The sequence below is a fragment of the Cydia pomonella genome, chromosome 10, assembly GCF_033807575.1.
Source record: "Cydia pomonella isolate Wapato2018A chromosome 10, ilCydPomo1, whole genome shotgun sequence".
Lineage (NCBI taxonomy): Eukaryota > Metazoa > Arthropoda > Insecta > Lepidoptera > Tortricidae > Cydia > Cydia pomonella.
In genome coordinates, this window is record NC_084712.1 from 7,027,003 (window position 1) to 7,039,168 (window position 12,166).

A 12,166-nucleotide genomic window follows, 5' to 3' on the forward strand; every position below is an offset into this window, starting at 1 on the left:
CAAAGTGTAAAAATGTTCTATATAATCTACTACTTTGTGTGTACGGAACTTTGTGTGTTCTATACCAACCACGATGTAATCACAATTTCGAAAAAAGAAAACACATGTCCACGTTTTTTATGAAACGACATTTTTATGAGACTTTAGTATAGAGGCGTATTGTCAAAATAAATTTTGTAGCTAACTAAATTTACTGCCATCTTTCGATACAGGACAGGACTAAAACTCTTAGAATGACATTAGGGGTTCTGATCCATGTTCTTTTACTGATATGTGTTAACTACTAAACAAGTCACAAATAGGCCAAAGATATATCGCCATCTATTTTATATAGTGCCTCGTAAATTCAAGAAAAAATATACGTAGTTATATATATATGTATATATTATTCCATATATAAATCTTTGGTCCTCTGACCAACAAGGAAATCTTACGTATAGTTTGTCTGTTTATTTTGGTATAAAAAAAACTTAGTATTTAAGCGAAAATAGGCTAGCTTTTAAAATAATCGGACAGACAGACGGACATGACAAATCTATAAGGGTTCCGTTTTTTGCCATTTGACTACGGAACCCTAAAAAGGACCGCGGTTACTGTAAAACAAGGAAAAAATTACCAGTTTCTGAAGTTTCAAAAACAGAATATTGATTGTGTCAGTCTTATAAAATTTACAGTTCTGGAATACCAGAAAAGCTGAAATTTTAAGCCGAAAGAGGCATTCTTGCCAACCCTTGCGCAAGTCCGACGAAACGGTCCGGTCGCCATTCACATCGTTAAGCTCTAGATAAAGGATATAATTTAAACCTTAAACATTAAGTTAATTTACCTACACTTCATGTAGTTCTGCCTTAAACACACGAGACTTCAGCCATTAACTACTCCATGAATGGGCCCACCGCGTTTGCATAAATTTGTCTACAACCCTCATTAAAATTCTTACTAAAGAGCGGAATATGCAGAAACAGAGGGCCTACCGGGTGTCGGGAGCACCGAAGTTCGCATATTGAGGGCATCTTTCCCTGTCACTCTTATTATACTTAAGTTGAGATAAAAGAGAAAAATGCCCACAATTTGCGAACTTCGGTGTTCGTGGTAGACCCCCAGGTGACCCTGCAGCCTAAATAGAGCCTTAAGACTTTAGCCGCTTGCGATGTAATTATATAGGCATAATGAAGCATGAGCTTCTGATGTTTTAAGGTTAATTTCGCTTGAACACAAAAATAACTATCAGAATCTTGTATCTCTTTCACCTGTGCTTTAGGAAAATGAAACCTACGCAGAGCGAATAAAGTTTAAATTACAAAATTGTAGGTTTAATTAATGTAGTTATTGGAAATTACAACTGTTAGCAACGTTCATTCAGAAATGGAATACAAATGCAGGTTAATTAGACGACGATTATTTCTTTACTAGACAACTTTGTTTTTGAGAAAATAAAGAAGTATTCCCAGTTGATACTTAGTAGATAAGGTACTTAGTTTTTATGTGAAGTAATGAAACAAGTACTTCCCTACAAAATTGAAAATGATGATGAAAAGGCCAAGAAAATAAAATGCAAATATCGTTCGTCACTTAGATCGTGTCATTCACGAAGACGCCTTGACTCCTACTGTCATGTTATTAAGTAATATGAATCCTTGTTATTTGAAATAAATGATTAATAATAATAATAATAATAAAATTAAAGATTAAATTTGACACGAACTTATACGCTGTTAATACTTCTGAAAATACTAGGAAGCCGGTGTATTTACTTCAATCCATCTGCACCACTCTGCGCTCGGCAGGCGTTTTTTGGTCTGGTTTTTAAATAAAATAAATTGGGGACAATGTTACACAGATCCACCTAGTCCCGATCTAAGCAAAGCTTGTACTATCGTTACTAAGTGACGATATACATACTTATATAGTTAAATACATACTTAGATATTTAGGTAGGATAACATCCATAACTCAGGAACAAATACTCATGATCTAGTGATCATCCAATCCATTGCCAATAATTACCAGATTAAAACGATCTACTTCATTTTTTTTTATTTACACATATTTTGGACTAAACTCGACATACACTAATGACCAGTTAATTAATTTCACCTACCAGCAGTTTGTCACAAAATCCTTTCAGTAAAACTTAAAATATATTTAACATTCACTATCTTAACCTAAAAGTGCTGTCAAAATGGATTCTCTCAAGCAATCTATGGCCGAGATGACTGAAACCTTCAACACTCGGATGGCAGGGTTCCAGAAACTGATTGAGAAGGCTGCTCCAAATAATCCCACAATTGCTTCAGTGTCAGCGGAATTCCATACTTTCAAATTGTTCATCAAGACCACTTTGGAGGCTATGCAAAAACAAATCCAACTCCTGAGTATGCAACTGGACCAGCAGGACATGCGTTCTAGGCGGAAAATGCTCTTGTTGCATGGTGTGCCCGAGGCCGAGCAGGAATCTACTTTGAGTCTTGTTGAACTTCTAAATGGACATCTCGAGGAAAAGCTAACTGTTAATGATGTGAAGCGCTGTCATCGGTTAGGTCAGCCACGCAAAAATATAAATAGGTGCATCCTAGTTAAATTCAGTGATGTGTCTGTGCGAAACTCTGTTTGGTTTGACAAGAAACGCTTGAAGGGCTCCGGGGTAACACTATCAGAGTTTCTCACTAAGCCACGGCATGAAGTTTTCATGGCTGCACGGGAACGTCTTGGTGTTCGGAGATGCTGGACCCGCGATGGGAACGTGTACGTGCTTGACGCGGCAGACAAGCGTCACTGCGTGACCTCTGTGGCTGAGGTGGAACAGTTTCCAGCGGCAGACACAAACCGTGCACTCGAGTCTGCGTCTTCGGGTTCCGGCAGTGCCCAGGAACAAACCAGGAGGTCCAGGAAACCGCCTAAGAAGAATTAATTGAACTCTCTTTTCTTAGAACTCTTTTTAACGATTGTCGTTGTGTTATTGCTAGTTTGCCTTCTCAATTTAGTAGTGTAATATTCCGTGTGGCTTGCTACCCACTTTATACCTGTTCAATTTTTAATTTTTTTTTTTAATTCTCGTGGGTTAATTGTTCTCTTGTTTACATCAGGTTATTACAGATGTGACATGACAGATGACAGCTGTCAACATCTTAAAACTTTTAATTGAGCTGATGGCCTAGTTGCCAATGCTCGTAATAAAAAAAAAAAAAAATATTAAAACTTTTAATTTTAATTTTGTTTGACTATTTCTACGTTGGATGCGTTTCGTTTCACGCTCCACTTTATTGTTTTTTTTTTTAAGTACTGTACATGTTTTTACTTTAAATTGTTTACATTTGTGAGTATATTTTTAATTCATTATTTTTATAATAATTAACTGCTGGTGGATAGTAGATTTGGCGTAGTATATAGTTGGTATTACCAACTAATATCGGTCTTTTTATTTATTTATTTATTTATTTTTTATACATACCTATTTATATTTTATTTATTTATGACTTTGGATAGCAGTGTTGGTAGCGATGCATCTACTAATAATTTTTCTTCTTGTACATCAGATAATGACACTGATAGTTTTTATAGTCTCCCACCCCCTCTTCGTGATGTTCTTATTAGACAACTTAAAGACGTCCCAAAAAATTTTAATATTATACATATCAATGCGCAGAGCGTCCCAGCCCATTACAATGATCTTTTAACCTCTTTTGATCTATCCGAAATACATGCTCTTCTTATTTCGGAATCCTGGTTTAAACCATGCCTTCCTTCGACTTCGTATTCTTTACCTGGATTTCACTTGCTTCGTAATGATCGGATAGGTCGGGGAGGCGGTGGTGTAGCCATTTATCTTCGATCTCATATTGCCTATTCCATAATTTGTTCGTCTGTTTCATCTTCCAATGCCGCTGAGTACCTTTTTCTTGAGCTAAAGATCTCTAACTCTAAAATTCTTCTCGGAGTTTTCTACTCTCCTTCTATTCACGTCGATTATTTTTCCTCCTTGGAAAAGGTACTCGAAGACCTTATGCCTTCTTACAATCACCATATTATTATGGGGGATTTTAACACCTGTCTCTTGAAAAACGACTTCCGTTCTAAATCTCTTAAGTCCCTAGTTGATGCGTGCAATCTTTGTATTTTACCTTCTGGTGCTACTCATCATTTTCCCAACTGTACACCCTCTCTTCTTGATATCACCATGGTCTCCTCTCCTTCGCTAGTTGGGAAATATAGTCAACACTCTGCCGATGCCTTCTCCTATCATGACTTGCTTTGTTTGTCGTATAAAATTCGTCCCCCTAAAGTTAAACCCAAAATTATTATGCAGCGCAATTTTAGAAGGCTGAAGGTCGAGGAACTTCGCGAGGATGCCTATAATATTGATTGGAGTGTGATTGCTGATGCTGGCACCGTAGAAGAAAAAGTTGCTCTTTTCAATTCCTTACTAACTCAGCTTTACGATATCCATGCTCCGATTCGCCCAATCAAATTAAGGCATCTTCCTGCCCCCTGGCTGACTGACGAGATTAGGGCATTAATCGAAAAAAAGAATCGGACTAAATCTAAATTTAAACTTAATGCTTCTGACAGGAACAAATCTAGATATCACGCGTTGAGGAATCATTGCAGCACTGTGTGTCGCGATGCTCAGCGGCGCCACATTCATAAGTCGGTGGTAGATGGTCAACCAGCTAAGATTTGGAAATGTCTGAAGGCTTTTGGAGTTGGAAAGTCCGTCAATAATCCCTTGCCGAACGACCTCAACTTGGATGACCTTAACCATCATTTCTCTTCCTCTTCCATGTTTAGCGGTCCAATGAAGGATAAAACCCTTAATTATCTTTCTTCCTTGCCAACTCCTGATTTTTCGCCCTTTTCTGTTACCCAGTTCTCTGAGAGTGACGTTGAGAAGAGCATTCTATCCATAACTTCTAATGCTATTGGCGTGGACTGTGTGGGCCGGAATATGATACTCCCTCTACTTGACCTCCTTCTTCCCATTATCACCAACATCTTTAATAGTTCAATTTCTTCACGTTGTTTTCCTAATTCCTGGAAAGACGCTAATATTACTCCCATTCCAAAAAAGTCTAACCCGTCTTCCTTCTCTGATTTTAGGCCTATTTCAATTCTTCCTTTCCTCTCCAAAGTTTTAGAGCGGCTTGTGCAGTTGCAATTAACTTCATTTCTTAATAAAAACTCTCTCTTCAATCCTCTCCAGTCAGGGTTCCGTTCCGGTCACAGCACGGTCACCGCACTAGTTAAGATTTCTGACGATATCCGATCTGGCATGGATAACCGGAAGTTAACGGTATTGACGTTGCTAGATTTCAGCAACGCTTTCAATACCGTTGATTTTGACATCTTACTGGGTATTTTACGCTCTCTCAATGTTTCTTCTGCAGCAATTGAGTGGTTCCGCAGCTACTTGGATGGTCGTCGGCAACGAGTTAAAGTTGATAACTCTTCTTCTTCATCTTGGTGCAGTACTCTGGCCGGCGTCCCGCAGGGTGGTGTGCTGTCCCCCTTACTATTTTCTATCTTCATTAATTCTATTACTTCCAATCTCCTCTCTTCTTATCATCTCTATGCCGACGACCTCCAAATCTACTCACAAGGCCTGCTAGATGATTTACCACATCTTGTACATTCCATTAACACCGACCTAGAACGCATTTCTGAATGGGGCTCTTGCTATGGTTTAAAGGTTAATCCATCTAAAACTCAAGTAATTATCATTGGCAGCCCAAGAAGTATAGCAAGAGTCGATTTCGATGATTTGCCTGGGGTTCTGTTCGATGGGGTACTGATTCCTTTCTCTAACCAGGTCAAAAATCTGGGTGTAATCATTGATCGTACTCTTTCTTGGATTCCGCAGATCAGTGAGGTGAGCAGAAAGATCTTTGCTACGATTGGTTCCCTACGTCGACTTCGTAACTTCCTGCCTCTCGCCACTAAAATTGCGCTTGCTCAGTCTCTCCTTCTGCCTATTTTGGACTATGCTGATATCTGCTATTTAGACCTTACTGAAGAGCAATTGAACAAACTCGAACGACTTCAAAACGTGTGCATTAGGTTCATTTTCGGGTTGCGCAAATTCGATCATATTTCAAGCTTTCGTTCGCAGCTCAAATGGTTACCCATCCGATTCCGTCGCAACACGCATATTCTTTCCCTCTTGTATGCCACTCTGTTCCACCCCAATACTCCGTGTTATCTTAAAGCCCGGTTTAAATTTCTTTCATCTCTTAGATGCTCTCAAAATCTGCTACTTGTTCCCCCTCCTTCCTCTTCAAAATTCTACAACAACTCTTTCAGTTTCCGTGCTGTCCGGCTGTGGAATAATCTACCCATTGATATTAGACGTGCTAAATCACTTCCCATTTTTAAAAACCTATTAAAAGAACATTATTTGTCTATTTCATGAAGGTCCTATACTCGTATTCTTTTAAACTCGTTGTCGTTGTTATGGCTTCCTTTGTCATTTATATATGTATATGTATATATATATATATATATATATATATATGTATATATTTTTTGTATATAGTAATAATGTAGTCTATCTTAACTTTATATGTGTAGTATATGTATTATATTGTATTTTTACTACTTTTTTTCTTTATTTTTATTTTTTTGCACCACCCGTTAACTTCGTTCGCCATCTCACTATCTGAAGGTTGTCTGGAAGAGATCGCTGTTTAGCGATAAGTCCGCCTGTTGTTACCTACCAATGTGTATATGTAATCAATTTCTGTATCTGTTTTTTATGTAGTGTGCAATAAAGAATTTTATTATTATATTTCCTTTATTTCTCTTAATTCTTAGACTTATTATTATTATTATTATTGTATCTCCTTTATTATTATTATTATTACTTCTATGGAGTGCGATCTAATCATGATGAATTCCAAAAAACAAGCTGTACGCATATGATGGTCATATTCGTCTACGTGCCAGTGTGATAATGACAGTGCCTGTCTCTTTCAATCGCGTGGTGTTAAAAAGTGACACTTGTTTTATCACGTTGATAAAGTTATCCATAATGCGCTTGGTAGAAATCAATGTTCTGCAGGGCTAATATGGTCGGCTCATTGATTCATTATCATTTGTCACCATGCCTGTCACGTTCTTAACAAGTATGTAAGTGCGAAAGTGACGCATGGCATGACAGGTGATAAAAATGCGACCATGATACCGCTGCTATGCATGCTTTGTCACTATAAACTCACACGCACACGCAGTAAATAGTTAAAACAGTAATTGGTAATAAGATTCACATGTAATGTTGAGTTTGTTCCTTATTCAGTGACAACTGACGTTTTAATTGTCGACGTCGCGTTATTGCTGGAACAATGCTTAGAAAATTTTCTTTATCTTCTTATTACAATGGGATATGGTGTATAATTCTGTATTTATTTACTCTGTTATTATTTGAAGCGTGCGTTAATATGCACTTAGAAAACAAATTGCAAGTTAGTGACTAAATAACTTTACAATAATATAGCGGTGAGGTCATACGTAGTCGAAGTCGGAAACAACCGTTGACTTTCTGTGACAAGGAATCATTTTGGCATGCTAATGTGTTTTGTTAAACAGTGCTACTGTACATTATTAGGAAATATTTTAATTATTCGAATAACTGGCGCTTTGTTATACCTTGGCAATATAGTTTTTTAATTGTTATGCCGTCAGTTCAAACAATGTCAAGTTTAAAACGTCGGCAGTTAAACAAATTATGTTAATTAGTTAAATATAAAATAAATAAAATAAATAAAAATAATTTATTTCAGGTATATCAGGCACCCATAAGACACATTACAAAAAATACTAAAAATAGATTAAATAACAAATTTAGCAGCTACAAACATAATAAATGATTACAAAAATAAATTAAATTAATTAATTATTAGCGGCACTAGGTAGAAATCATCACTTTGTTTGGCCAGTGATGATTTCTACCCAGTGTTTTGTCATGGGGCAGTTCAAGCGCTCAGCGAACATGCTCAGGATGGTGTTGGAGCTGCCGCGTACTCTGTTCAGCAGTGACGCTACTCTCTTCCTTCTGACGGCGTGAAAGCCATCAGTGCGCGCCTCTGCGAACATAGCCGACGCACTGGAACGTCGCGGCAGCTTCATCAGCATCCTGAATATGTTATTATATAGAACCCTGAGCGTATTGTATGTGCGCTGCGTATGACTCACCCACAGGCTGCTGGTGTAGAAGGTTTGGCAATAAGCCTTAAATAATGTGATTTTTACTTCCTTCGTACACCGAGCGAACCTGCGGGCAATCATGTTACCTCGCACAGACAAGGCCCTCCTCTCCCTCTCTATATCCGCATCGTCTCGCAAGTCCGGCGTGACTATGTGCCCTAGATATTTAAATTGGTCCGCTACCTTTAGTGGAACGCCGCCCAACATTACCGGAGGCACAACTGTCGGGTTATATTTATTCGATTTAAATATCATAACTTCACTCTTTTTAGAGTTGTACCTCAAGCCATGTTGTTCGGCATAATTCTCACATTTGTTAACCAGTTGCCTAATTGCGTTGATGGAGGGTCCCAGCAGCACCATGTCATCAGCATAGCTAATATTATTGATACTGACACCGTCAATATGACATCCTACATGCATGCTGCTGAGTTCCTCGATCAACTGGTTTACATAAAGGTTGAACAGAATAGGCGACGACAACCCCCCTTGCCTGACCATTGCATTAAATACCATACTTATATCAATAGAAACCTTCGTGAAAAGGTGCGTACATTTAGAACGATTCAATATAATTACGGATAAATTTGTTACATGTAGCGCAAAACAAAAATAATTGAGTAAAAATGTATAACAAGAGAATCTGTATTATACTAAGTATAATAACAAAATCCGTAGTCTGTGTGCTAATCTGCTTTACGCAAAAAAAGCAGAGCAAGCGTAAGCACCTAATTTGGTCTCATCAATATTAAAGACGGGCTGAAACGCGGTCGTGTGAACTGAAAATTAAAATGGCGGAATGTGCGCGTGAGCAGCATATGAACGACTAACTGTATGCTAATGTGTTATAGTTGTGCATGATAACAACTGTAGTGGACGATAGATTTAGCCAATCTACACTGTCGGGGAGACTGGCATATTCCTAATTCAGGTGACCATATCTACCTTAACAATGTCTTTTGCCGTCATTTTTTTATTAATATCATCACGCACTTTTGAAGGTCGAGCAAAGTGTTTTATTATTTCTCTTAGTAGCCTTTAGAATGTTACACTCTTGACCATTGCCATCTCCTCCTAGACTTCAAATCTTCCCTAGCCGCTTTTGGCCAAATGCATCAATTTGTACATCCATCTCTTAAGGGCCCACTGATTAACAGTTCGCCGGAAGGTATCGGCCTGTCAGCTAGAAAAAAAAGTTGAAAGTTCCGAACAGCTGACCGGCCGATATCGTCCGGCGGATTGTTAATCAGTGAGCCCCTTTAAGTTAAATGGTACTCTGTGCATACATGCATGACCAGCCTAGTCCTATTTAAGCATGACGATTTTAACACCAACGTCAACAATGCGTATTTTTGAGCGCAGCGTTGTGCACCGGAACCAAAATTATTTTCACTGTCGTTCTCTTCATGGCTAATTGGCAATGCTCTTTTGTCTTCACACTTAGACATCGTAAGTTGGTTAACTCATAATTAGTCATAATTTAGCAGAAAATTTCACCAGTATTAATCGCCCTGCAACCACGTACAGTTATAAAGAATCTTCAGTCAAGTCTCTACTGTTTTTTTTCAAATATTCTCGCGCTCGCGTAGCTAATAAGAATACTCGTCGAGCATACACTCATTGTAAGTGTTGAGTTTATCAATAGTAGTATCAAGATGCCGCACGATCAATAAAGATGTCTGCACCACTGAAAGCTGGTTTTCTCATTAGTCTATATGTCCGATTCTCGATTGTTTTTTTCAATGCGCTTTTAATTAATAGGCCTAGTCAGAAACTTGAGTGATCTTAATCCAGTCGCTTAACTAGCATAAGTTGAAGTGTCTAGAAAAGCTACATATATTTTAGGTGTATCTAAGTTGTTACGAAAATGACCCAAAATTCCATCATATTAGAACCCAGTTTCGAAATTACTTGACAATCTGAAGTATTAGGAATTGCCCAAATAGGTACACCTTTACTATAAAATCTAAAAGTACCTATGTGACCTTGTTGATTCTTTATCCCCACGCCACGCACGCGTATCAAATGACCAGGATGTACATAGGTACATATACAGTAGGTATAGATACCCGTCAGTTTATAAGAGACACTTTTAAATGTGCTATAGTAATATGTGTCCTATAAATATAAATATTCTTTATTTGCTTAAAATGTGGTACCAAGAGATTGTATGGATATCATATATCTGTACTGAAACATATTTTGTTAAACTAGCAAATGTATACTTAAGTAAACCTATTTACTTTATGTTAATCTTCTAACCTACCTTAGTATGTACTATCTAATCAAAATATTTATTTTTATTTGCAGACATATTTATTCATAAAAAAAAGAATTTAGTTTATATATAAGAAATCCGCAACGCAGGCTTCGTCAGGTGGCCAGAAATACAACATGTTACGTCCCAAATATACCAATGATGATACCCGCATCAGGCTTTGTCAGTTTTTTTAAACACTACTATCTTTACTTAAATATGCCTATCTAATTTCTATATTACATGAAAAACATGTCATCTTTAGTAAAAAACATAGTTTACCTAGTACCTATTACGGCATGGCATCTTATTATTGATTTATCATGTTGGAGCCCTGCTTAAGATACTTCTTCGTCGCTTCTCAAGAACCTTTCTATCTTAGTGGCCATCGGTCCTTGTAATCAAAGTTAATTTAGTGCTTGTAAAAAACCTGCACCGTTATCTAGCTCCTTTACGATACTTGTACCCGGATAGCATTTTTGCCTTGTTAATTATGTGAATATTTTCCAACAAATCTACAAAACTGATGTTGATTTAGACTTAAGATAACCAGTTTAAGTAAGGACCCTGATTTCATATATTTGTTAAGAACTTGGAGATCAAGTAATAATATGAAAGAGTGTATACTCAAGTAACTCAATGCAATGTTTTGTAGATTAGGTTGCTTGTTCCCGTAGTGCATACAATTATGCAGCTTAATTTGACATGGTCCGGTGGGCAGGAAGGAAGCTTGTTTCTCAGGTTAGTCTGATTGGGGTTTTCTTTTTGTTTCGGCTATTCTGTTGTCGTTATGACATCGCTGTCAATGATCGGTGATTTTTGAAGTGAAAACTTCTCTGCGGTGCTGTGCACTTTTTGTGATGGGGAAAAAATGTTAAGCTCGCGTCGGGGTCACGTGACCGTCAGATTGAAAATTCGTAAGATGGACACGTGACATCATGGTGACGTGCAAATTAAATGTAATCGAAGCCTGGTTACTTTTGAAAAATCGTATTTCATTCAAGTGTGGCATTTTATTTTCTTCATAATCAAAGTACTGTCATAATCATAACGGTTAAACAGGTTTAATCTTTGTTAATTGTGTTGTATTGTATCTTTGTGTTGTTGGGTGTCCATGATTGTAGATGCTCAAAATTTTCCTGACCAAAAAGTTAAATAAAGAAAAAGAAGCGTGATTGTTTTACTTAATATGATGGTGAAAATACACAACGTTAATATTTAAGTTTTCACTTGCTTGCTTCGTCAATTTCTCCATTCAAACATATATAGTCCCTATTTCCTCTCTGAATGTTATTAACATTATAGAAAAATATCTGGGAGACCGAGCTTTGCTCGGAAAACTTATTAAAACTCAAAAATACGCGTTCTCTCAGAGATAAGGCCTAGCTAGATCGATTTTTCGCCCCCAAAAACACCCATATAGCAATATATATATACATACAAGAATTGCTCGTTTAAAAATTAAAGATATGTATTTATTTTATCACGCATATCCATATTTTAATGATGCTGTTGTTACAGCAAATATTAAAATATTTTATTCCTCACGTCCATCAAACTGCACTTAAACTTCACATCAATATTAAACAACAGAAAAAGTTGTCGTTTTCTTATAGCCCTCCATTTATTGCGTTAATGCGAAGCGACAATACGTAAACAACAAGGATGTCATTCCAAACGCTCGCGCAATATAGGCAATCAATATAAGTACGC

General features: G+C 37.3%; 2 protein-coding genes across 24 annotated transcripts in view; both read left to right on the top strand.

The window, feature by feature from the left end:
- The window catches only part of LOC133521961 (uncharacterized), a 208,730-nt gene that overhangs the window by 41,824 nt on the left and 154,740 nt on the right, over positions 1-12,166 (top strand). The window lies entirely within an intron of this gene.
- On the top strand, positions 2,035-3,137 carry LOC133521947 (uncharacterized). Its single transcript, XM_061857082.1, has one exon. The coding sequence runs from the start codon at positions 2,183-2,185 to the stop codon at positions 2,909-2,911; it is 729 nt and encodes a 242-aa protein (XP_061713066.1). The 5' UTR covers positions 2,035-2,182; the 3' UTR covers positions 2,912-3,137.

What these genes read in the sequence shown, in the direction of transcription:
- LOC133521947 (XM_061857082.1), top strand. Translation starts at nt 2,183, where the DNA reads ATGGATTCTCTCAAGCAATCTATGGCCGAGATGACTGAAACCTTCAAC.